General features: G+C 39.5%; 1 protein-coding gene across 2 annotated transcripts; it reads left to right on the top strand.

Moving 5' to 3' along the window:
• The first annotated feature begins 599 nt into the window (after positions 1 to 599).
• tekt3 (tektin 3) lies at positions 600 to 25,613 on the top strand. 2 transcript variants are annotated; one of them, XM_031760167.2, is made up of 9 exons: positions 600 to 868; positions 19,162 to 19,249; positions 19,465 to 20,071; positions 20,709 to 20,792; positions 20,898 to 20,968; positions 21,062 to 21,205; positions 22,998 to 23,220; positions 24,081 to 24,235; positions 25,111 to 25,613. In XM_031760167.2, exons 3-9 carry the CDS (start codon positions 19,505 to 19,507, stop codon positions 25,325 to 25,327), a joined length of 1,461 nt encoding a protein of 486 aa, XP_031616027.1. In that variant the 5' UTR covers positions 600 to 868; positions 19,162 to 19,249; positions 19,465 to 19,504; the 3' UTR covers positions 25,328 to 25,613. The 2 variants fall into 2 exon arrangements, with proteins under 2 accessions (XP_031616027.1, XP_039472109.1); XM_039616175.1 differs by having other exon boundaries at positions 19,054 to 19,249.
• The last annotated feature ends 1,964 nt before the right edge of the window (positions 25,614 to 27,577 follow it).

Here is a 27,577-nt window from a genome sequence, read left to right as displayed (position 1 = left end):
GGTGCTTGCATGAACCCTTTTTTTATGTGTGGTTCTTCTAAGCCAAGCTTCAAACCCTCAAACCAAAAAGAAACCAGGAGAGGATATTTTAGTGCAAGTTTTTTCAGTTGGTGCAATTAAATGGACAAATTTTATTTTTCCTTCATTCTTTTAATAGATTTTAGCTGATGCTAAGCATTTCAGCATAGCTCCGTATTTCGAATCATCAGGAGAAAAACAAAAACAACCTGTCAGGTTCTCATTAATCATCATATCAATCATGCTAAATGGATTGAAAAGGGACCAGTTTGAGAAGTGCGTGAAGGAGGTTAGCAGAGGTGGAGGTTACAGAAACACATTTTAAAGATATTACCATATTAACATTTCTAAATTCTTTTAATGATTAATCCTTTGAAGTTATTGTACTAATATAAGTTATATTATCATATGAAAGTACATTATTTTGAAGTATCTCTAATGTAACATTTGGAAAAGTAAGCAACAATGTCATTTCTTGAAATGTGGCAACATACTAACTGGGCGCTAACAACTAGCAATATTCAACTAGCTGTGGCAAAAAACTTTAAATTTACCAGTGTAAGGTACACCTTGCTGATACTTGGATGCACCCCCTTTTGACTTCAATACTAACTTCATTTTTTGTGACATAGATTCAATGAAGTTGTGAATCTCCCATCCCTAAACATATCTATGGTACTCTATTGGAAATCTGGTGACTCTGGAGGCTGTTTGAGTACAGCGAACTTAATGTTCAAAAGAAGAAGTTTCAGATGACTAGATGGCATGGCATGGTGTGTTATCCTGTTTGAAGCTGAAGATGTGGCACATTGATCATAAAGGCATGGGCATGGTCAGCAACAATACTCAGGTAAGCTGTGGTGTTTAAATTATGCTAGGTTGGTGCTAAAAGAATGTTATAGCAGCAGTCTGAAGTTAATAAAAGGCATGGTGGATTCGTACCTTCATGCTGAATGCATCTTGCCTTTATCTCAATGTTATAGCAAAATTTAAGACCAGTGTTCTGGGAATCCATCCTACCTGACAAACCATCCTACCCGTTGTTTCTACGCATGCGCACAACACGAAATTAAGTGGCGAACCGTCCTACCTTTGTGAATATAAGCTACAAACATACTCTGACAGTTAAAATTAAGTGGCAAATCGTCCTACCTTTGTGAATATGAGCTAGAAGCATAATTTTACAGGTAGAATTCAGTGGCAAATCATCTTACCTTTGTTAACAAGACCTAGAAACATACTCTGACGGGTACAATTACGTGCCAAACCATGCTACCTTTGTGAATGTGACCTACAAGCATACTTTAACGGGTAAAATAAAGAGTGGCAAACCGTCCAGGCTTTATGAATGTGAGCTACAAGCATACTCTGATGGGCAAAGTTAAGTGGCAAACCGTCATACCTACTTCAATTTGTGCTGGAATTACTCTGTGACAGCAGAAATGTGCATAAACTACTTACGGTAGGAAGTTTTGCCAAAGTAGGACGTTCTGTCAGAACACCGGGCCTTTTTTTCCAAAACGTTTTCTGTTCTACAATATTGGTGAGCCCATGCAAATTGTAGCCTCAGTTTCCTGTTCTTAGCAGATACGACTGACACATATATGCTGCTGTAGCTCTTCTGCTTGTTTGATGTGTTGCACATTCATAGAAACTCTTCCGCATCTTTGGTTGTAATGAGTTACTGTTGCCCTTCTGTCAGCTCGCAGCAGTCTGGCCATTCTCCTATGACCTCTGGTAGCAGCAAGGGTTTGTGTAGAGCCCTTTGTATTTAACACGTTTAGGCAGCATTGGCAAGTCTAAGAGGAAATACCTTAGTGTGCTTAGCTGAATTGATTGTTCTTAGCTATAAGTGTTTTCTTATTTGGAGTATTTGTTTTCTTTTTTGGGAGGGTTTAACTGTTAGATTAGGTATTTGTTAAAATACACATTAAATGCCAATGAAGATCCATCCATCCATGCATAAACACTTATACAAAACACGGATTATTGATATGAAATTATAGTACACTGGATGTTTTCACCTATCACAGTAAGCTGGCAAAGTCTTCACATGCCATAGCTTCACATCGCCTCTCTGACATTATACATCCTGTCTGTTACTATTGGAAAAAGGACAAACAATCCCTTTCAGTTTCCTCTTAGCGTTTCCTGCTGTCAGCTGAGGGGTCCAGGCCAACACCCTTTTCTTCACCCCTCTTGGATTTAACCTCAGCAGGGTGGACCGGGTCAGCTTCCTTCCCCATGAAGTGGCTTTTAGGAGGAAGGGCTGTGGTGGTGTTGGAGAGGGGGTTGGGTTGGAAAGGCATATTTGTGTATTCATCTTCACCCTGGAAAGAGAGGAAAGGAGCCATTGCATGCATATTTCCTCTTCTTCACTGTCTCTCACTGAATGAAAATGCTGGGGTGGGGTTGCGAGTGATTTTGCAACAAAATGCAGGGGAGGAAATGAACTGGACGGTACTTCACTACTATATCATGCGCACCTCCCTTTCCACTCTAGTGTTTATTTTTTTGGAAGATGTTTTGTGTATTTGTGTGTGTGGTTAAAGATATCCCGAGGAAGGGTTTCTAGTTTGTGGTCATAGCTCCAGGATTTGGGGGTTATATTCCTGAAACCCTTCATAAAGTTTGTCCAACACAGAAAAGCTCAATATCAAGCAGGAAATGACCTCACTGTTGCCAGCTCCCATCCTGCATCCAGTATGGCTGATTTGTTAAGTGTCACTGAGTCATGACTGCCAAATACTTCAGAAATTTCCTGTGTTGATGAAGCTGATTCATTTTTGTGGTACGATATTGTACAATAAAAAGCAAGATCATAAGATAGTTAGTCACTCTTGTACAAATATATGACAGAATAAAAGGATACAAGCTCATATGACGCCAGACTAAGGAATTAATTGAAAGGTCAAGAAGTGTCTACACTATATCAAATTCCTACAATGAATGCCTAAAAGGCCACTATCTCTACTTCTGTAATCTTAAATATTGATATCCTACATGAACTGGCATTTTGAAACTCCCAAGGCTTACCGATCTTTTTTCACATATTACATTTTGGAGCTTTGCTTGAGAATTTGGGCCATAATGCTAGTAAAGATTTCCTGTCGGATGCAGAAAACATTCAGAATGAGTACTTCTGACTATTTAAAGGTCTGATTCATAACAACATTTACTTTACAAACCAAGCAAGCCTCATGTTGACTGGCAGTGGTTATAGCCACCAGCACAATAATGAGCCATTAAGCCAGCCATTCACAAACCTCAGTCACTATAGCCATGCATCACCAGCAGACTGTTAGTTTTCTTTTTTCCTTTTTTTGCACAATTTGTCCTTGAAGCGAAAAAATGTGCAGCCACTAAGTGTGCAAGTTTAAGACATTGGAAAGTTTGTGCAGAGCATTAAACCTTTCAGACATGCCCTGTTTTTCATTAACCTGACAGCACCCTGATTACTTTTTAATAGTCTCAACACAGGATAAGTGTGTTTGCACAAACTGCATAAACATATAGACATTTACATGATTACAACATACTGATGTCAGAAAGAAACAACTATAAAAGAAACCTTGGACTTGCGTAGCCTTTTGCTCGACATAGACACTTGAAAATGACTTACTCTCTGCATCCAGGAGCAAATGGAGTATGAGGACAGAGTATGCAGACTGGCAAGGGAGTATGAGATGCAAGAAGAGGTCATTCAGAGAGTGGAAAGACATGCAGGAAGCTCAGAATATCTCCTTTAGAGAATATTTGATGTGGGTGTAGCTTTCTGCTCTGCTACCTCCACCACTGCAGCAGCATCTCCACACACCTAAGAGGCAGCTCCTTCATACCATCAAGTCAGTCCTAACAAGACATTACACATCAATCGATTTAAACACTCTACTGTAAGTAGTCCCACTGTCCAGTCTTGAAAACATCAGGTGGACCCTGGCTCTCCATTAATCCTGAATGTTGGAATAAAGCTCTCAACATTAATGTCAGACTAACCTCCAAGTTGCTGATGAAGACAGGAATGTTGCATATTCCATGTTGAAAGTGGTTCAAGTTTAGCATTTAAGTGAATTTAAATGTAATTTAATTGTAGCAACACTTACGGATGTCAATAGTTCGCTGCTTAACTATAATATTTGACAGCATAGAGAATGTTTGAGAAGGCCGCTAAACCACAAAGAGATTCGGAGAGTGGCGATCAACTTCATTCCTCGCATCCAGCAATTTTCTGTCAAGCATGCAAACGTCCAAGAAGCTTTCACAAGGACCACACACAGTGTAATACAGCACCTCCTTTTTAGGTAACGGGTTTATTTACATGGGCACTATATGTATCAACCACCTCAAAAAAGGAAAAACCAAATACATGTGCAAATAATTACTTTCATACACTTGCAAACTATTTAAACTGTTGAGGCATTTTGTCTGTGAAGACTATGAAGCATTTCTAGAAAAACAGGCAAACAATCTCATAGATTGCACGAGGATTCAGCTAACAACCTCAGTAACAGAAATTCACTTTCTCCCATGCTGTTTCCCACCTGCTTCTAAAACATCTGACATCACCCCAGAACTGTCAGATGTAAAGAGTATGTGAGTGATGCAGAAAAACAGCACGACTCTGCCCATTTTTCACCCTGTGCTTTATGCTGTGAGCACAGAGAAAAACAGAGATACTTTGCACCTTTAAAATAACACATGCAGAACTTACATAAACTTCTAGTGATCACTGAACCCTCCTACTTGTATAGCATTGCATATCAAAAAACATATTTACTCTTTTTTGTGTTTTACTTTGACTTAAAATCCAGATTAATTCATGTAGCTCATGTAGGACTTACTAATTGTAACTCAGCAAATAGGAATTAAATTGATATAATGAAATTCCACCTTCTGTAAAGTTCTGTTGAAGTGCTGTAAGCCTAAAAGGTTTAAAAGATGGTTAAAAAAATAGTAGTGAGTGGATGTGTACATGTTTTTCCGGACCAACTCCAATGCAGGAATAGTCTCATTTGACTTTGTTGAATGAGGGACTTGTCATCTCATTCCACCTTCATAAGCATGCACAATTATTTATTCAGCTTCTCTTTTCCTGAAACACAATGCAACACTGAAACAATGTTTACCTTTAACTAACTTTAAAAGAGTTACCAGTAGCTGTATTTATGCATCCTATCCATACAAACGGAATATTTCGGAATGATCCTTCTGTTAACTTCAACACAAAGCTTCAATTCTTGTGTTTTCTTGGAACACACAGTTTTCTTGGAACACACACACAGAACTTTGTTTGACCTTGATTTGGCCAAGTCAGCAACTTGATTTGGCTAACTAAGAGAAAGTATGATATCAGCTTTTGCTAAACTTGCAGACTCTGATTTTGCCCCACATCCTCCACAGTGTTGCCTTGCTATTAAGGTCAGTTTTCAAAACCAGTGGAGACATGAGGAATGACAAAGTTGAATATTAACTTTTAAAATTATCTCATAAAATGCCTGGCAGTTCGTATCTCGCTCAGGCCGCTTATTGAAACAAAACAAGGATAATGTGTCCTTTACTTCCACCAATATTATCTTTAGGCTAATAAAAACTTTGATATCATTGTGGCCTATCACATCGCCCGTGTACCCCTAGACAAACTGATTTAGTTGTTTTAAGTGTAGGTGTAGATATGACCCATGACTTTAAAAACACATCTTGTGCAGCAACCGAATGATGTGTCTACATGTGAGGCATACTTACATAAACCCAGGATAGTCTTTCAGCGGCTGTAAATACACAACCATGCAAGTGTGAATCATGGTGTGTCTTACTGTAGCAGTGACCCGTCTGATATCTTGTTGAACGGTTGCCTTGACACATGCACATGCAAGCACACGATAAATGCAAATACACATGGATAGACATGGCTATGGAGCTTGTGGCTGTGAAAACCACACAGTGAACTTTAGACATGTTTTGAGGGGTGTATTTATAAATGGCGAGCCCACCCAGCCTGGCATGCTTCAGATGCTTTGGGTGTTACCAGAACTGGCACCAATAAAGGACAGCAGCATTCCTGAAGCTCTCAACACTGGAGGCAAAAGGGCCAACTATAACAATATTTGGGGTTCTTTACGGTCTAATACACAAGGTTTCACACACTAGTTGGAGGAATTTCTCATCCTATTCAAATCAACGCTTTTTGTCGGAAAAGGTCACTCGGGGCATTTTAAGTAACTGGGTGTGTCTGCAGCGTTGACTGATCTGAGTGCATGTCAGGTCACAAGGGCAGGATCATCCTATTTAGCATGTCCAGAAAATAGCTGCTCTCTGTCATGTGCACTCCTCTCTATTCTAACACAAACACACACTAAACAGACTTGGCTGGAAGTCTCCAGACCCCTAACCCCGTGCAAACTTTCCATTCTTCAATCTGTGGTTTAAAATAAAAAACATCTACTAGCTTGTTTTTGGTACGCGACACTACATCAAATAACACAGAAATAAATTACAACAGCTTTAAGATTAACAATTTGAAACCACATATGAGAACGTGAGAGCAGAAACTGAAATGTTGTGGTCTCGTGATTGCCTGAGCTGTGAGTCAAAAGGACTTTTTTTCTTTTTTTTAAGGTCAAATGAAGTTTTTGTTCTGTTTTAAATCAGATTACGCTACCAGATCGATCATAATAACAATAATCACAATCACATATTAATATTTTTAAAAAATCACATTTCACCTACATCATTATGTATATATCCAAACTAAGTTACTAAGTTATATAAGTTATTATCTTCTCATTAAACTCTTGGCAGGAACACGGATAAGCACAAACTCCTCATAATGTCAAAATATATTTCTCCAATAATTTTAAACTAATTGTCAAAATTACGTCTCAGGTTGTTGAACTCCAGCACAAAACTACTTGTTGGTGGCTCTGAAACCCCTTCTGTGTCAGTAGAGCTTTGCTAAGTATTCAGACCAAAACATGGCACCACATTACAGTAAGTGCTGCCATTTAACCTTAATTACTTTATCACAGACACTGAAAATGTAAATGAGTATATTAAAGTCCTTCCGAATACTCTGCAGGTGGTGTTGTAATTGGCGCTGTAAAACCTAAGGGGAAATAATTTCGCTTTATAGGCTGAGAGAAGATGCCTCAAGTCAAAAGAGTGCAGCAAAGAAAAGAGAGCCTTATTTATTATTTTTGCGTCTGTACATATAGAAACCTATCCAGTTTAAATGAGGATACAAACCCTAAATGTCTTGCATGCAGCCTAATGGTAGACAATATGATTTACAAGTTCAGTTCATTTCAATTCATATAGTGCCAACTCACAATAACAGTTGCCTCAAGGCACTTCATTTTGTAAGTTTGGTGTTTTTCTCTCTCTACAGTAATAGAAAGAAAGCATCAACAATCAGACGACCCCTATCATCTGGAAAGCATAAGATGGATAAAACTCCCTTTTTACAGGTAGAAGCTTCCAGCAGAACCAGGATCAAGAAGCGGTTCCAATTTTCTGTGACCAGTTGGGTTCCTTCAAATGTATAATTTATCAGTCAGACAGTTAGGTACACACATTTCTACAGAACCAAAAGGAAAAACCAGAAAAACACACAAACTAAAAACACAGCCAAAAGGAAAAATGGCTCTGTAAAAAGAATAGAGCCAACAGATTTTGGTTGTTATGAAGAAAGAACTGGACTTGGAGTTTTAATTGTTGTTATCAAGCCAATTAAAAGTACTTTAAGGGGCTTTGAAGCCATGTGGTTATGCTTTGACTAAAACCCTAGAGCTAAATTTGTAGCTTCCTCACTTCAGGAACACAGTGCTTATATTAAAAGTGAATGTGTAAATATGTGAATAAGCAAGGATACTGCCCTTTTTAAAATTATATTCTGTATGCAGAGTCTATGCTCAGGAAATTAGATTTTAGGAAGCAAATACTCTTTATTCTTTTTGTACTCTTGAACTTGTCCAGAACAGCGTCAGCAAGTTCAGGCCACAAGTTATGCATCATAATAAGCTCATTCATAATATAGATGCAACCAGACTCTACTGCAGGAAAATGCATGAGTAGATGAGGATAGGAAGCACTAACCTGTGCAATAACCATAATCACTAACTATAATCAGGTGAAGAATGGGTGCTACTCTCTTTTGGGCTTCTAAAAATAAAGATAAACCACTTCATTACAGTGAAGGAAGGGAGAAAATTTATATTTTACCTACTTGGAACTTTGAAATTGTGTTAACCTTTGTGGGAAAGTTGCATTCTTTGTAGCGGTGAGCTGTTGCCCTGTCTGCTCCTCATTACTGCTTTAATGATAGGCCAGGTAACTGAAGCAAAACCAGCTTCAAAAATTCAACTTCTGTGTTTGCTTTTCTATATTTGCCATCTTCCTTATTCCCTTCCATTCTCTCCATTTTACTGCTTTTTTTTTATTTATCAAGTAATTTTTTCTCCATTTCCTTCCTTTTACCACCCCTGTTATTAACATCTTTCGCCATAAAGCCTGAAGACAAAAATTTCAGACAGCGCCATTCTTATCGGAAATGGCTTGTTAGGTGTGAAGCCCCTTTGCTGTGTGCCACATGCCTAGTTACAGCCTGCCTACATTACGTAAAATATTTGGATGAAACTGCTGGAAACTGCGGCATCAAACAAAGGCTACACTGTTCTGCTCACACAGACACAAGGGTGGCGACAAAGAGCACCAAACATAGCGTGTGATGAGATGCAGTGTATGGACATTCGCTTGAATTCTCTTATTTCTCCCTCCACAGTTTGCTACATGCATCCTCTCAGTTAAGGAAAATGTCCTTGTTTTACCATGTCTCCTCCTCACTCTTGCACATTTTCTCTGTTTTTCCTTTCTCTACTTGCCTTATAGTGTTCTTTCAGCCTCTTATGCTGAATCATTTTCATTCTGGCTTTCTAATTTTTTATATGCCCTTCTGCTAAATTCACAAGTTCATCAACCCTCTTCAAGCCAGACAGATGCCCTCCATTTAGCTTCCCTCATCCTGCAGTTTCTCCGGAGAGCAATTTTCTAAAAAGCTCTTAAAGGTTCTTCCTGTCTGTAAAGCTCACAGCAGCCACTCCCACAGGATGGATTCTGGTCTGCAGATGAAGAAGAAAAAATGTTTGTAAATATACATTACATCACAGTTGCTTCATGCTGAAATGTCATTAATTCTCACTGATATAACTTGTTAATAACCAGAGTGGGAGGGTGGTATGACCTCAGTTTGGACGGTGGGAGATTATTGATTGCGCTCATCTTTTTCTTTCATCACTGCTGGCAGGTAGTGAAAATTTCACAGTTTGTCACACGTAACAGGTGTTTGTTTGTCTTTGCAGACAGCAGGCATAGAGCTGCCTGCAAAAAAACTACACCTAATAAACAGTAAAGTAGCACTTCTGTCATGCAGGCATTCGCTTATGCAACAGTTCCCTGTCTGCAGACCTTCTAAGGACAAGAGGAGACAACTCAATTTATTTCCTTTGCTGGTTCTGTTATTATGATTATGTTTCTGTGCACAGATCCAGTTCTCACTAGGAGTGCTGAGCTCTAAGATTTCACAGCTGTACTGTCTGGTTGTGAGCAGTTGTAAGCTGAGGGAAACAGTATGACGGAAACACAGCTGAATGTGTGCATGTCTAAATATATGCATGTGGTATATGAAAATAGTCCAGTTCCCACTGGCTTAGAAATCCTGAAGATAACCAATATTGCATTTACAGGAAATTCTCTGTGCACACTATATGTACCATTGAAAAAACATCAGTTTACTTTATCATTATGCATGAAAACCAGAATTCATAATTGTAGATGTGCATTATATAGATTATATACTATAATCTATATAATGCATATCTGTGTAGTACGTTTATATCGGCTTCTTTCTCTCCGATCTTTTAGGAGATAAATGAAAAAGTGCTGAGTGCACAAAACATTAAAACTTTGCATATCATTTGTTTGACCCTGAATACTTTGCATGCTCCTGAAAACATGTAGGACTAGTTTTTGATGATGCTTCCGTGATTATACATCTGGTTAGCCAGACAGTTGATTGGATGGAGCTGGCAGAGGTCCGACTTCTCACAAAGTAAGGGACATCACCTTGTATTACTCCACCATGCTCCCCTACACAGCGAAACAATTGCAAACATCACAGTGATGATGCTAATGCTCTTTCATATGCAGCTGTCCAGGGGACAGTACGATGAGGTTTTCCACTGCAGGATCAGTGAAATCCCATCCCTAGTGCAGCTGTGCCCTGCTGTCCTCAGTGGCCAGGATCAACAACATAGGCACGTGATGCCCATTCTGGGTAAATGAGAGGAGAGAGAGGGAAGGAGGCAGTAAAACACTGAAGGTCTTCCTCTGCTTCTCATGCTGGCTGGGAGCAGCATGCAGTGTGGTAAGAGGCTTTGGGTGGCCACCTCAAACACTGAGTGAAAAAAACTGCGTTAGATAAGTGCAAGTTCACCGCAGCAGCTTGTTTTACACACAGAACCAGAGCAGGAGAGATGATGGCACTTGTACAGCGAATTAGAGGCAGATGGAACTGAAAGAGTTACAATTGATTGCTACATCTGGTAAATATGTTCAAATATATCAAATTCTTAACTGTTCAGGTCTGACTTGGTGTAATTTTTTGGTGCACTATTGAATAGAATTGGTGATCTAAAGTTCAAAGGTTAAAACAAAAAACAGTAAGTATAGTCGACAGAACAATCCACAAAAAGAAGAGTTAAATACAAAAAGCTTAGTAAGAAATCTTATCAGTTAGGGGCTGTTATCAGCAAAAATGACTCACTGCCTCAGTCATTCATGTTTTCTTGGACTGTATTGCCACAAAATCAGTAACATGACTTTGGTTTCATGCCCGCTTTACCCCTTGACACTGACCACATAGTTCAAAAGGTCTAGGCCTTTCTTTTTGCTGACTTTGGCTTCTCCTACTGAGGTAATTGTGAATTCCCAGCTGCTGCATGCTATCCTCTCTACACACAAGATGAGGGCATATAATTGCCACAGATCCACGAGAGCCAGCAGAGGGCTAACTCACAGCTCTGGGTACTCCTCACGTGGCACATACACCTGACATGGCATCATGTGATGTACACATACTAAAGGAACATCATAATCAAAGTAAGAATGGACTCTAATGGTAGGGGCTAAATATGATACTCAGGGATTTGACAGAGGCTGAAGAAGTGTCCACTGTAATTCCACTGAGACATTTTTACAGTTCAGCTCTGTGTGCGCTGCCAAAATTGAGAACCATATGGCCATAATTTTCACATGCCTACGCCACTTATAATATCTTGACACCTCTACTGAATGACTGTCATACCAGTGACCCACAGTTTGTCTCTGATAAACACAGCCTACAGTGCATCCCAGGGCCCTGAAAAAGGTGGGAAAGGCAAAATCTTGTCTAGCAAAATGAAAAGTTCCCACTGCCTCCATTTATGAGACTGTTACACTGCCAGGAAAGATAAATGAAATTCTCTCAAGTTTGCTGAACATGTTAACAATAGCGGCATTCTACTTCAGTCCAAATTTGGGAAAGAGAGAACAATTTGAAAGCTTGTGAGGAGCTGTCAACCAGATGCCTTCGGCATTTTAGACGGAGGGGGAGGGCGCAGAGGTTGGAAAATGCCTCTGAACAAAAAAGCCATGGTTTTAAATGCCTTTCTCCGCCTTGTACTGGTAAATCTGAATCTTCCTTGGCCTTTTGTTTGGCCAGTGTAAGCTGTTAGAAACGAATTCAGACAGGATGTGTGCATAAATGAGAGCGTGATTTAAAAAAACAGTAATCTATGGTCAAGCGTGTGGTGCTGGTGTGGTTGCATGGTGCTTGAAATGACACTGGCACTATATTGTGCTCAAGTGAGTAGAACTCACTAAAAAGACCACTTGTCAGGTAAATTTCCATGTAGACAACAACAGAACAGCTGATTACAATATGAACCATGCTTCTGCTCTAATTCTGATTAGACAAATGATATCAAAGATGCGCTGCAGTACTGTGTGCACCTCAGATGCCCTAACATGAAAACATGCCTTTGAAATCAATCTGATATCTTGCTGGATGCACTTTGACCTTTGACAGCACTCAAAGACAATGTAAGACGAGGGGGAGTCTGGGCTTTGTACGTGCTGGATGTGTGTGTTTTACATACCTCATATCTCTACTGTTTACGGTACACATACTTGCAAGATTAAAACTGAGTCACTGGAGCATCTTTTTATTAGGTAATGAAAAGGCTGCAGTTTAAAGAGAATGTTTAAAGGAATGAATAAGCTTAGGGGAGTGTTTTAAAAACCATGTGGATGAGAAGGAATTCTAAAGTTTGTTTCAGTAAAGCTATAAACTCTCGTTCCATCTGTTTCAGCTCTCATAGTTTGCTTGCGTTTGTAAATTCTGAACTTTATAAAACTTTTAAATGAAGAAAAGAGCAAAAGCTTAAGGAGGACATCTATGGCCAAGAAGAATATGGGGTCAGTCTGCCTTCAGTTTCACTTGTACAGGTATCTCCTCTTGGAGACAACAGTGTCTGTAAGGTGGCAGATTGTGCAACAGAAATGACACAGTCACAGAGTCCATCTGGACTCTGAACCCAGCCGGCAGCCGCTCTTCCAACCCTTGTTCCCATGCTGCCAAGGCACAGTGCACAAGTCTCCCATAAACAATGACAGACACCTCTTTGTGTGAGACGACAGACTTTGAGTGGTTATAAAAAAGGATAGCTCGAGAACTGCGATAAATGGAACATTTATTATGAGGGATGAATGGAAAAAGGGAGGCAGTGTAACATGGCAGAGGAAAATAATCTAAATGCAACTGGAAATATACTTCCTAAATTCCCTTTTTCCTTTCCTAGCTTTTGGTATTGAATACAGTTTACACATCAGCTGGCCACATGCCTCATTTAACACCTACGCCCCTAAATGGCACCAGCCCGTGGAATGCAGGGTTCTTAGTTCATGATCAAGGCTCTACATATTGCTATGACCATTACGTGCATGATAATGAGTCACGGTGTAACCATCTCAAGTTTCTATCATTCATTTTTTCTTCCTGTCTTGCCAAGCTGCAGTTTCCCTAATTTGGGGTAGAGGGCTGAGTGTGAGATTAAAACACACACGCCCAGTCTGAATAATTCAGCTCCTTAGTCAGCATGGAAACATTAGACTTCATTCCTCTTCTTAACCATTTAACCAAAAAAACATCTAGAATTACAACCACCAGTCTAACTGTAACCTTATAGAACAGTGGTGACCAATTCACAGAGAGCTGAACTGCTTAAAAAAAATCAACATTTCTGCTAAAAAAACCCCTTCCATTGCTTTACAAATAGGTAGCATACATGTCGTGGCTCACCAGTAAAGGTGCATTGCTGTCCTGCAGGTCATGAAAAGTCAAGAAGCTTCACATAAGAAAATCTTAAAGCCTGGCTTTGTATTTTAAAAAGTACACATAAACAGTGCAAAGACTTTAGCATCTACAGCATTCGGACCAAGCTAAAAATACTTCCTCTACATAAATGGCACAGATCTTAATGTTTTGATGTGACAGACAGAGAGGCTGCTTAGTGTTTCCTCTCCAGGCCTCCCCTCGTCTGTCCTGTCCTGCCCTGGCCTGCCCTCTCCTCCGCTCTGCTGAATGCCACACAGTGGCTCCAGTGGAATGTGATGACCACGGATTGAACAAAGCCCTCCATTCATGGCCCCTCGTCCCACTCTGGAAGTTTGCAACTGGGAGCCTTGATCACAGAGTGGGGGATGGCTAGAGGCCATCCACCTCTTGCCCGTCCTGTCAGACACACATTGCCCTTCCCTGTACCACCACATGACAGCCAGCCACCACGCAAACCAAATCCATCCATTGCATTTAATTTTCTTTATTTGCAATATGAATTAAAGTAGATAGATATCACTCACAATTAAAATGCTCAAATGTATACTAGGGTAGATGTAACCCTCTTAACTTCATCTTTTAAACAGTTAAAAACAAAAGCAGCTTGCAATGTTTCTGCTACAAGTGATTTATGTGATGTCCTTTTATGAAAATTAATAATTATCTGTGCACTTTGGAAAGAAAGCAGATGGCAACAAGTGCAATTCATTTTGTGCCAACCACTAACAGCCATAATGCCTAATGATGATGGATCAGTATTTCCAATCTTAGAATGGCTTGGGTATAAAATAATGTCAACTTTAATGCTTTTTTTGTAGTTACCCTGGACACAAAAATATCTGTTGCCTGGCTGTCTGCGCATCTCTGCTTCCTCTGTCTGAGGATCTAATACAATATCCATTTGCCTGCTTTATGCCGAGGACACAGAATGCTCTTTGTCTCAGACACTTGCAGACATCAGACTGCAGATACAGTAGGAAGTTGCCATGCAACTCCACACAAACATGCACATGGCAAAGAAGCATCTTAATAGGTTTGCATTGCTATGCAACATTTAGCGTACTGAATAAGCTTCACAGATATAGTACAAAATGTACAATAGTATACACATAAGGCATAAATTACACCCTGTCTATATAATATAGAGCACCATTATTTAGTGTAAAGAATAAAAAAAAACAATTCACAAGCTTCAGTAACAACCTTCTATAATAGTGTAATAAGATCACATTCATATTTTACATAATACACAAGCAAACACACACACACACACACTGCAAAATTATATCACCAGCTTTGTACTTTGACTTGATAAAAAACATGTAACATGCAAAAACTTCTAAACATAACAAGTGGAATAAAAAAAAAAAAACTTAATCTAAATAGTACTGATCACTTGGTAACATCACATATAAAAGGGACTATCAAATCTACTAAAAGCCAACTTGAACTCAGTTTTAAGAAGGCCTAGAAATTTTGTTAATATCACTGACGATATTGGAGAAAGAGTGTATTTTCAGGTTTTCAGATTGCAACCATGATTTTTTTAAATTTATTTTGGTCATATTTGTATAGAATAGTCACAATTATGTTTCTCTCAGGGTGCTGAGATGAAAGAATAGCATAGAAATGAAATGAAATTGCAATCAGAGGCTGGATTTCATCTATAGAATTAAATTTTTGTTGCATTTTGGCCCACCCCTACAAGGAACTGCTTTGACCCCTCAGGTTATAAGAGCCTAAATAATCAAGTTCACTCAACATCATACCACTGTTACCAAAGAAGGCAAACTGGAGGACTCACAATATAGAAGCACAAGGATGAATGTGTATTATGGCTATTAGAAGAAATCATTAGAACACACAGAAGCACTTCCTTAGGTGACTGCTGACAATCTGTGATAAGCTCAGGAGGCTCCTGTGATTTTCCCACCTGGATGCTCCATTACCACAGTGGGGGATCTCTAATATCGTCATTAGATTTAATGGTTCATTACTTCTTCTGTATTGTTCTCCAGGTGTGGCCACCCTCCTCGTAGAAGGCTCCATCTAGAATTTATGAGAGGAAACTGATGCCAATATAATGGCCTGCATAGTCGGGCATAAAGACAGCTGCAAGTCTAGTTTATCTGTTTGACCCAGCAGTCAGGAGTGTAAGCAAAGCACAGGAAAGCACCTCGTATCAATCTTGCCAATAGAGGAAGGTGTGGTACAACCAGAGGCTTGGAAAATTGCCAGGTTGACATCAAAATAGGCGAGGTTTGAAGAAGTGAAAGCACCAGGGGCCCAGGGAGGGAACAGACAAGGACTTTTTTTTACTAACTAGGAATGTTTAGAAAACACATCTGACCTCCTCCCCTCATCTATTCTTACCCAATCAACAGAAGGTCAGTGGTGGAAAGGAAAGGACACGACCTTAGGGGATTGTGTGTGGTGAAATGGGTGTGTTGCTACATATAGCATGAAAATAAGAGAACTATCACCAAGTTTGTTTGTTTGATATGTCTCTGTGAAAAGTGAAAAAAAGTGCCGCAATTATCTGCTCTGGTTGTGAACAGATTATAACAATGCCATAGCATCCTAACTTTGCAGGATATAGTTACAAAATGTTTCAGATGTGCAGTTGGAAATGAAATTATGCATGCAGGCCAAATAGTGACAGTTTACATATCTTATGATTCACAAAGGCTCCTACAAAAAGTGTCAAATAAGCAGCCATAGCACCGACATATGTTAGCCCCACATCATGGAATTGCTGGGTCTTCTTTAACACCACATAGCTGAAAATGTAACTTGTTGCATCTGATAAAAGCTCAGGACTTAAGGTATCTACATACAAGCAGAAAATCCCTCAAATATGATAGAGCCTGAATGCAGCAAAATACAAAGACGCAAGGACTGAAATTGATGCTTGCGACTTAATTTTTCAAAAACTAAGTTTTAATCTTTTTTTTTTTTAAATTAGGGTTGCAAAGTAGCTGTCTCTGATTAACATAACTAATTTGATAGATTAACTATGTGTGAAGCTGGTCTGTGTTGTTGTTTTTTTGGCAGTCTGTATGATCTGTAGATTGAATGTGAGAGGTTGTGGTTGTCCACACTCAAGCAGAAGGATCAAGTTCTTATTTTGTATCTCCAGCTATTTTGGTAGTCGGGTGTTTGAAGGAGGACACTGGTATCTGCACAGCTTATTAAAACCGATCTCTGAATTCGGAGCACCGGAGCATTGTATGTCTTCCAGTATTAATGTTGCAAAAGAAATAATATCAAACTACATGTCTACATGTGTGAAGCAGTGAATGCTGACTGCAGGTTCAGTGTATTTTTCTACCTGTCCAGTCCAATTTGACATTTCCCTGCCACTTTCATTGCAGCCAAAATGAGAAAAATTCAAGGATTGGACACCTCTGCCAAACCACAGGACATAAATTACAAAAATTATGACACTATAATTTCCCTGCTTGTCATTTTTTTCCACAGCAATATAGGTTGACTGCTAAGTGGCTACTACTGGATACCACATAAGAAAAGGAAACTATTTCTTAAAACTTCATACTATGACTCAATTTAGAAGCTCTGTTTTATTAATGGTTTTATTCCGCTGAAGATTACAGCCTTCAGTTCTGTATCACTGTACTTTAAGTGGAGTAGACAGCACGCTTGCTCCCTCAGACATTTCTACTGTGCAGTAATTAACAACATACTCTCATGGGCCACATGGCAGGAGTATATATAGGCCCCTCTTACATTTCCTTCATGTTCAGAGGCCAGTGGGGAGCTTCACTAGGAATCACTTTTCCAGGGGACACTTGCAGTTCTATCCAGGGGAGGAATTTCAAACGCAGGCGGGCTTTTCATGCTTTTCTGGGGCGTATTTATAGTGGATGAGGTCAGGGCAGTAGAAGCATGTGGGATGGCCTTTTTCAACCTAGCCATGTTAAGTGATGCTGCAGGCCGCAGGGGTGGAGCAATGACGCGCCATTCCATTCTAAATCTAAACCTGTATGTTTATGACAATAGTAGCCTGAGCACGGGCTGCAAAACTGTGCATGTGGTGGCCACCAAGACCTTTCCAGCTATAAAGTGGACAGGTCTTGGAGGAGGTTCCAGGGCAGGACACATAAACCTGCAAGCCAATCACAAATTCTTCATTAATGAGCTTGAGATTTCATTATGTGACCTCTAAAGTGGGGTTTGATGGATTTGTTTGTTTTTTTACTTAAAGAAAAACCTGTCAAAAAAAATTTGTTCCCAAAAAACTAATATTAATTAAGCTTGTCAGTACAGTACACTTTAAATACCTGAGTACACAGATAAAATTCAGACTGGACCCTACTTGGGGAATTACACTAATTTACTTCCAGATTGTAAGGGTACTAACTTCTTTCATGTAATGACGATAAGCTAACTAAATGATTGCTGCTAGAACAGTATTTAACACTTCATACATAAAGGGACAACAATATAGGTGTTATTCTCTACAAACACGGAGTTAGAAAACATTCTGTGCTTGAGCCCTACATTATGAGCGTGTAAGTGCAATGTCAGGAAGATGGAAAGCTGATCTCACTGAAAGTTGCTAGTATTAAGTATTATCATACAGCATGGAGGATGAGAAAGCTCTCTTTACCTGCCATAATCTTTGCCAAGTAAAGTTTTAAAATTATTACAACACTAAATAATTAGCAGCAGATTAAATAACATATGGTGGTTGGAAAGACCCCAAAATAATCTCATTCAAAGATTTTGTTCAGATCACACTTCTGTGGTTAAGACAGAGCTAAATAAATCCTGGTTACACCTTTCCTTGTCCCTGTGGAAACCAGGCTATCATCTGTCCAGCCCTACCCCCTAAGAACAGATTAGTGTAAACGATCCTCATTTCCAATGGTAGGTAACACAACACAGATTATTATTCTGTGCTACAGGGGTTTGTGTGGACTCTTCCTGCAGCATGAATCATTAAACAAGTAACTGTAATCAATACAGACAGCTTGGTTCTCAGGGTGACGGTGAGCTAATGCGTGCATGCATGGAGACCAACTGAAGTTGACTGCTTTAAAAACAAAACTCCGATTGCTTCCCTTCTATCAAGGATTTTGAAGACAAGTGGCTTGATTAAGCTACTGAAAGCAATCGATCATCCGTAAATAAATTCTTAAAAAAGTGATTGGGTTGTATTTTGAATATTTATGTTGTTTAATGAAGAAAGAAGAGAATAGGCAGAATGTGGAGAGCTGTAAGTTATCAGTGAATAAAAAAAAAAATCACAGTTCATGGTGCTGTGGGTTTTTAATACAGGCATCTATTTGCTGTGTTGTTTTCACTGCATTTTACTTTTCCACTTTAACTGTGTTCCTGATAAGTTGTGCCTGTATTGGTTGAAAAGTGGACTGGAACTTTTTAAAGTCACAGGAGGTCAGTAGGATTTTATAAAGAAATCTAATAAGAAGAAACATTACAAACATCAAAGTTATATCTGTCCTGTGGACACATTTTGTAATACTGGTGCATTTACTAGTCCAAAGAAAAGCACCTGGTCACTATTAATCTGAAAATCCTTGGCACAGTGTTGCAGTAACCCATGGCAACTGCTTCTGTGTCAACAGAAATCTTGAACAAGGCCAGCTGCTGCTGTCCAGGACTGTGCAACACCATTGGCTGCCTGAATGAATGACTTGCTAACTTTTCTATTATGCATGCTGGTTTACCTTTAGTGCGTTCTTGAGCTCATTCTCAGGTAAACAGAGCTGAGAGGCAGCTTGTCACAAGACACTGTTGAGCAACTGAGAGGCGTTCATCTTGGTAAGGCAGTTCTTTGTCTACTTTGATGCTTCACCTTAGTTCTGATTTTATTTTCCACCTTCTCACTTCAACGAGCCATCTAAACACGTTTTCTTTGTATACCTAACCAACCTACAGAGTTTGTAAACTGTTTTAAATGTCTGATCCAGGTAGCTAATATGAATATGTAAAATATTCAAATCAGTTTGAGAACTTTTTTCTTTACTTCGACTCAGGACCAGTAGTACCACTTTGAACCCTTGCAGGCTTTGAAAAATGGAGTTGATTGGATCCACTCTGACAGCAACATATGCTCGGCCAAAAAGCAGCCACTTTCTCCCTGCCATCTCCACTATGGCATCCAGCTATCGAAACCCCCAGGCAGCCCTGGCCATGAATCCCAGTGCCAGTCTGTGGAGGACAAACAGCTATTACAAGAGCAACAGCACTATCCCATCTCCTTCCATAAAACGAGAGAATTTAGATCTGGTTCGTGCCAAGACGGTGTTGTACCCATCCAACAGGAGTGCGCTGTCCACCCGCTACACTCCAGATGACTGGTACAAGTCCAACCACAACAACTACAGGGAATCCGAGTCTTCCCGGAAAAGCGCAGAGAGACTAAGAAAAGACACCATCAGGCTGATGCAGGATAAAGAGCAACTGACCAGACGAACCCAGGAGAATACCAGCAAGAACATAGGAGAAAGGCTCAATGACATTGTCTTTTGGAAGTCTGAGCTGAGCCATGAGATTGACAACATGGTGACAGAGATAGCAGCTCTTAATGAGGTCAAAAGGAGGCTAGAGAGAGCCTTGGCAGAGACTGAGGGGCCCCTTCAGGTGAGACTGGAAGGAATATGTTTCAATGAGCGCGTGTGTTACTTTGATTTTGTTTTTCACGGGGGCACACTAATTTTGAGTGATATTATTTGAACGTTTAGCTTGATATTTTTTATTTGTTTGAGAGAAAACATGACATAACACTGGTCAGACTATAACTGAGTGCATGCATATTATCAATCATCCATATTATGCCAGTTTTAAAGCAGTCCTCTGTTTGGTTGTAGAGACAGTTTTTGCATGATCCTTTGCAACACTTCAAAATGACGGTGCTTTCACTGGGTCAGTCCCATAAATAGGTCATCCTAGTGCCCTGTTCGAATGACCATAGTCCCCCTGAGAGAGTTAACTTGATCTGGCTTTATATCTGATGACAGGGACACCTTTCTAGACCAATATCATGTGGCAGGAGACTTTCTTAGAGACTTCTCCAGGTGACTGAAATTGGAGTATGATCCAAACATGTTGCAGAACTCAGTATATGTACACTTGGATATTGATATAAATTGGGTTTTTCTTTACAATCATATTATATCCCCATCTTTTGGAGTGTCACAATCAAAGCTAAATAAAGAAAATGATCCTTATGGATTTATCATTGCAGCTTGCTTTAGTCAAAATAAATTTTTGCTAACAGGTGTCTCAAGAGTGTCTGTACCACAGAGAGAAGCGGATGTCCATTGACCTGGTACACGATGACGTAGAGAAAGACCTCATAAAGGTAAAATGAAAGATCAGTGTGGTTATATATATGTGGGACTCATGAGACCAATATGACTGCAGAAATAAGAAAGTTGTTATATCCTTTCTACCTGTGCTAAAAAAGGAGGTAGAAGTTATAAAGTCATGTCAGGAAAGGATGAGGCGACATCTGGACAGAGCCATTGCTCAGCTGGCGTAAGTCTGACAATCTGACTAAGACTGTGCAGTTTGACATGTGCTTGATTTATAAAAGTTTTCATTTCTGTTTTATGTTATGTGATTTATTAGGTCAAACCGAGCAGCTCAACATGAGTTGGAAAGAGATGTTAGTGACAAACTGACAGCTCAGAGGATAGATCAAAGGTGTCACCATTTAAGGAACACATCAGATGGTATTGGCTATTACAGAGGAATTGACAGACTAGACCCTTCGTGAGTATAATTATATATTTGAATATCTGAACGATTCAATTATATTTGATTAAATACTTGATATTGCTGTCCAGAATTTGTTTACGCTAGCATAAAATGATAAATTGTTGTGTCCAGATAAATACATAAAAATGTTGCTGTATATACTGTATATTGATGATTTGTTGCAAGTGAGATGTAAATATTTTATGAGATGATTAAAAGTTAATAGTAATGCCAGGAACTTAGTGAAGCTGCACTCACTCACCAGGGCTACGATATACACTCACTGGTTACTTTATATGGTGCACCTTGCTTTTGCCTTCCAAACTACCTTAATTTGTAGTGGTATTGATTCAGTGTGGTGCTTCCAACACATTGAGATTGACATCTGGTGAGTCTGGAGGCCATTGTTGTGTTAAAGAAACTAGGCTCAGGTGATCTGAGTTTTGTGACATGTGTTATACTGCTGGCAGCAGCCATCAGAAGACTGACACTCTGTGGACACGGCCAGCAACAATGCTCAGGTAGGCGGTGGTGTTTAACTCAGTTGATATTAAAGGGCCTCAAAGTGTGGCAAGAAACCAAAACACCATCACCATCAGCCTGAATTGTTGATGTAAGGTAGAAAGGATTAATGCTTTCATATTTTCATTTATATTTTTTTTATATGTTTCAAATTCTCACCGTAACATCTTGCAGGAGAAACTGACCAGGCAACAGTTTTCCAGTCTTCTATTGCTCAATTTCGGTGAGACACTGAGAATGGTAGCCTCAGGTTTCTGTTCTTAGCTAACAGGATGGCACCCGGTGTGGTCTTCTGCTGCTGTGGCCCATCTGCATCAAGGTTCCACATGTCAAGTATTCAGAGATGCTCTTCTGCACACTGTGGTTGTAATGCATCATTATTTGAATTAATTTCCTATCAACTTGATGCAGTCTGGCCAGTCTTTGTAGACCATCGACACTAACAGGCATTCTCATCTACAAAACTGTCACTCGCTGAATATTTTCTCTTACTCATGTAATTTTATGCAATTTCTAGAGTTGGTTGTGCGGGAAAAGCCAAGTAGATCAGCCCATCTGGTGCCAACAACCACGCCATGTTCAAAGTCACTTAAATCACCTTTTTTTTTCCATTTTGATGCTCAGTTTAAACTTTAGCAGATCATCTTGAAAATGTCTACATTCCTAAATGTACTGAGTTCCCACCATGTGATTGGCTGATTAGTTTTTTGTAACAAGCAATGGAGCAGCACCTAGTAAAGTGGCCAGTGAGTGTAAATGATGACCATGAGTGTCAGCTTTACCATGTTCACCATCTCCCATTTGCATACTAGCATTTGCTAAAACAAACAAAAAAAACTTTATACAATTTAACATGATTGTCATTCCCAATAAACATGTAAGTAACCACAACTATTGCAACCTAACAGGGACATGAATGCGTGTACCTAAGACTTCAGGGTAAATCTAATGTCTAACTGTACAGTTATACTACAAAAAACCCCAAACAATCATATTGTGTTCTTTATATTAGCTCACTTCATTTTTGTACCAGTTTACTAATCATAGTAATTCTTTGTAATAGACTTACTATATAATCTGGTTTATTATGATGGGCCCTTTGAAGGTTTTCGTTTTCTAACAAGCCCCTGCCTCGCAAAAGTTTAAGAACCATGACAATGAAATTTGGCTAAAATAGCTAAAAAGTTTTGTGATATCTGAAAAACTCTTTTCCAAATGCATCATGTTCAAAACCAGTGGGAGTGTTGGAACATGCTGTAAATGCATCTAACTGTTTCTCTGTCAGAATCTCTCTGCCTGACTCGTGGTCCAAGTTTACAGATGACAACATCCTGCATTCCCAAAGCGAGCGAGCTGCCTCCCACAAGCTCAGGGATGAGATAGAAATCCTGCTGAACACCACTTCCAATGAAATGTGGAACCAGTTCAACAATGTCAACGTAGCCTTCACCAACCGCATATCAGAAACCGCTGATGCCAAGAACAGCTTGCAAACACACTTGGCTAAGGTCATCACCTTTTCTGCATGGTTTATTTCATAAAAGACAATAATATCTTGATAAGGTTATGTAACGGGGACTTTTTTTATTATTGTATTTTAATCATAGTGTAATGAATTACAGCCTGTTCCTAATTTTGTTCTTATGTTGGACTTCATTTTTGATTATTTCACAATGTGAAATAAAACGTGAAATAGATTATTAAGAAAAGTGGTTTCAGAGGCAATCACATGGTTTTATTTTAGGGGAAAAAAAAGAAAAAAAATCCATTCCTTTTTTCTTATTGAGTATTTAACTACATTTGCCACTTATTAGGAAGAGATCATGTGTCTGTACAATCCTTTCCCCCCCTTCCTTCTAAAACTCTCTATCTCCATCAGCTGTGCAGATTTGCCCTCTATGGTGGATTATATGGATTATATTTGAAAAACATCCCTGTCAAAGGAGAGGAGAGGAGCGGTAGTAGTTTGTTCATTGCTTGTGTCACATTCTACACTCTATCCCATTGATTTCAGGTTGCCATCAAGAGCTGCTGGATAGTTCGAACACTGACAGAAGTGATATGAAGCACAAGGTCTTCAATAAACCTCACTCACTGTCAGCTGTAAGAAGTAGCGATTGGCTGAAATGAAATTATATCAGATGGGGTTAGACAGAGCAGGCCACTGTGCATGTGTGTGCCTGTGTTCAGCTGACTCGAGGTCTGCAGCTTTGTACATGATTGTTTTTATTGAGATTCTCACATTTTCCCCTCTTTTGGCTTCGGGTCAGCCTTTCCCTTAATTACCATGCCTAACTCAGCTATGCTTACATGACTGGAACTCTCAGCGGCTGCATCACAATTTGTTGTCTTTTGTCTTTTCATGCAGACTCTACAAGAGATCTTTCAGACTGAGATGCTAATTGAGTCAATAAAGAAGGCTCTCAGAGATAAAGAGTCCCCATTAAAAGTGGCCCAAACGAGGCTTGAGGAGAGGACCCGCAGACCCAACGTAGAGCTCTGCAGGGACAATCCACACCACAGGTAGCATGTTCCACATTTCCAAATCAGATGTGATTTCAGATGTTAATAGATTGTTCCTCCAGATAAAAAGGTTTTGAGTTTCAGTTACTTGCACTAAGGGTGAATAGAGAAAGAAAATCACCAAACCTTCCAGATTTGTGCTACAATCAGCAGACACCAGCTGGTCATGGAGAAGGACAAAAAGATGTCTAGTTTTAGGAGTCGGGAATGGTAAATGGACGGGTTCCCATACGGCATTTTTCTACTCTGAGTACTCAGAACGCTTTATACAGGTTGCCGCATTCACCCATTCACTCCAATTTATACAAGCACTTTTTTCTATGTAAACACTGTCTGTCTAAGATTCACACACATTCATACTCCAATGGACGTAGGTGACTTGCCCTACCTCCTGAGCCAGAACCACACCTAAGAAGGAAAACGGCTTTCTGGTGGTTGATATAACTAGTAATTATGTGGTAATGCATCTCAGGCTATTTTGCAATGTAGTGAGTGCCTTTTGTGTGTTACAAATTACTTCAAGGAGTGAAGAAAATTATGCAAATATACTATTTCTCAATCAAGAATCAAATCATTGACAAAGAATGCACTGATTTCCCTGATTTTAACAGGTTGCCATTTGTACTTTTAACTTAATTTTTAACATCACTTTTAGTTAATCAACCTCATTGAGTGACAAAGTGTAATATCAGTGAATTACTGCCAAAAATATTTTTTAACTTTGTCATTTGATACATTTTAGAGGGGTTTGGCCTCTCTGTGGTTTAAATGAACAATAATATAAATTATTACCTTTAATTGCAAATCTCACAATGTCATACTTCAAAAAGTTTCAGATTTGACAGTAAGCAGTCTTTCTCTCTCTAATTATTCAGACTTGTGAGTGAGGTGAGAGAGATCGAGGACACCATTCGGAAACTTCAAGAGAGGCTGATGGAGGCCGAGAACACTCTGCAGACTTTGGTGAAGACCAAAGTATCCCTGGAACATGACTTATCTGTCAAGGCCAATTCGCTTTTCCTGGACCAGGAGAAGTGCATGAGCATGCGCAAGAGCTTTCCTAGCATGCCCCGTCTGGTGGGGTACACCTAAAACCAAGTCTTAAAAGGAGAATCATCGGAAGACCCATAGAGTTATTGTTTCTGTAGGTTTGGAGTGGTTTAAATGAAAGTGTGGGTGACCTAAATGTAAACACAATGACTTTAAAAGCAGATATGCAGCAGTTTATAAAAAGAAATAAGAAAAAGAATCATATACAATGGCAAAAACTTGATATCTACAGTTAAATACAATTACACATATGTTATGCTACTAATGTACTAAATGGTGGAAACTTGTGTTCACACTTGCAACCTATATATTAAAACCTTTAACAGAACTATTGACTGTTTCACACCTACATTCTTTATGTTGTATATTAACTGGTAATCTTAAAGGAGCCCTGTTTTAACTATGAAAAAATTATGCTGATTTTGTTTGTGACTGTGATAGCACCTGAGAAAAAAAGAGGTACTTATACACTACCAATTGGAGCAAGGTATCTTTATGTTTCTAAACACTACGTTAGCTACAAGCCTTGAGCCAGTGAAGCACAAACAAGGGCATTAGTAGCACGTGACGACAAACCCCAAACAAAAAGCAGAAACTTACTTGCACAGTGAGTGACCTAACTGTTATCTTGGACATGGCATGTACGAAACACTTACTTAAGTCTGGCACTGAGACTGTAAACATACACCTGTAGTTTGGTTAGCTCTCCTGTAGGACCTGCTGTCCTATAGGACCTGAGCCTCATAACTTCTCATCAGTCTCTTTCTGTCACCCGTGTTCGCTGACCCTCTTGTGCCCAGTGTCGGCCTGCTCCTGTGCAGAGGCTGCCATTTGTATTCGTATCGAGTATCAGTTTCATTTCATTTTGTTAGTATAGCGAATAGCTTTCTGAGCCTAAGCAAACTTTGGACACACAGATACAAATGCATGCACTGTAAACACTACTATCACACTCCCTGACTCAACCCTTTGTGTTACTCCACTTCCTGTATAACCTTTGGCCCTACTGAGGAATATAAATGTCGCTTGAATTACCAGTAGTGTAAGAGTTTAGCCATTGTTTGTATAGTAGTCACCTAGAAAACATACCACCAAACCACCTGAGCATGCCAACTGTCTCTGCATCCTCATCTTATTACATTTGTCTGTAAAGCAGATATGCCTCGAAATCAAAATATGTCTCATTTTAAACGAGTGCCCGCAGACAAAGTAAGTGGAATCTGGAGCCAGATGCTAACTGGATTTGCATACTGGGATGAAACAGAAGCAATGTGAAGGCTAAGCTGTAAAGTTAAAAAGTCTATCTCAGATCTAATCGGGTCTATAAAATCTTTTTAGTGGCTACACCGTTAAAGAAAAAAGCACGAAAACATCTGTTTTTTAAGTGGAGAGCAATTTCACCATAAAGATTCCTGACTGGGAGGGCGGAGTGATTATAAAGCTCAGCCACCTACTGTATGTGTGTGTAACTTGCACTTTGATTGGGTGTATTCAATATCAGGGCGTTGAGTTGGTTTCCCTTTAGTGCAAACATGACAATGCTCAGGAGCAATTCAGTAGCAAAAAGATCTCTGATGTGGTTTCATACATGTATGTGTGTTTAATAGGTGTGTGCAAGCATGCCTGTGGGCCATCTCCTAAGGCACCGTAGTGCAAAAGAAAGGGACCTTGTTGTCTAGCGCACATCAAAAGACTCCCTGTTCTCACCACCTTGCCATTAAATTTATATTGACAGATAGCAAAAAATGAGCACCACCCCCTAACCTCCACCTCTCCTGGATTCAGTCCTTACTACTCTTGCTTTATACTTCAGAAATACATAATAGTGGCAAAAAGTGGAATGTACATTCACGCTTATGCTGACTTTGAGGTTATGGATCGCTGTCTGTGTAGGACACAAATAGGTCTTTCCATTTGACCTGATCTACCACCCCCACATACCACATATGGGGAATGTACTCTGGAATTCTTCCTGCACTCCAAACATATTGGCAGTTTATTTTTAACAGCAGTTCTTGTTATAGATGCCCTATGCCCCATGTTATTATATGTTTCTTACATACCATCATACCATGCTAAAGAGCTGATCATAGAACACTTGAGACGGTCACTGAGCGTGTTTTACTCCACTGTAATTACAGACCTGGACTGAGAAAGCATCGCTGAAGAAGAAAAGTAGTTGACGCCACTAGGAGCTATTTTTTGATATTATGTTATGTGTAAAGTATACTAGTTCAATAATTCACTGATTGCCTCATTGCTGGTAGTAACCTGCCTGCATTATCAATAATT

The sequence above is a fragment of the Oreochromis aureus genome, linkage group 8 (assembly GCF_013358895.1).
Source record: "Oreochromis aureus strain Israel breed Guangdong linkage group 8, ZZ_aureus, whole genome shotgun sequence".
Classification (NCBI taxonomy): Eukaryota; Metazoa; Chordata; class Actinopteri; order Cichliformes; family Cichlidae; genus Oreochromis; species Oreochromis aureus.
Note: the sequence above shows the minus strand (reverse complement) of the source record. Positions and strands in the feature narration are given on the sequence as shown.

Bases quoted from the DNA above. Each gene is read 5' to 3' on its own strand.
- tekt3 (XM_031760167.2), top strand. From the start codon at position 19,505: ATGGAGTTGATTGGATCCACTCTGACAGCAACATATGCTCGGCCAAAA. The intron at 20,793-20,897 runs GTAAAATGAAAG...GTGCTAAAAAAG, and splicing joins TAGAGAAAGACCTCATAAAG to GAGGTAGAAGTTATAAAGTC. The intron at 21,206-22,997 runs GTGAGTATAATT...TTTCTCTGTCAG, and splicing joins ATTGACAGACTAGACCCTTC to AATCTCTCTGCCTGACTCGT.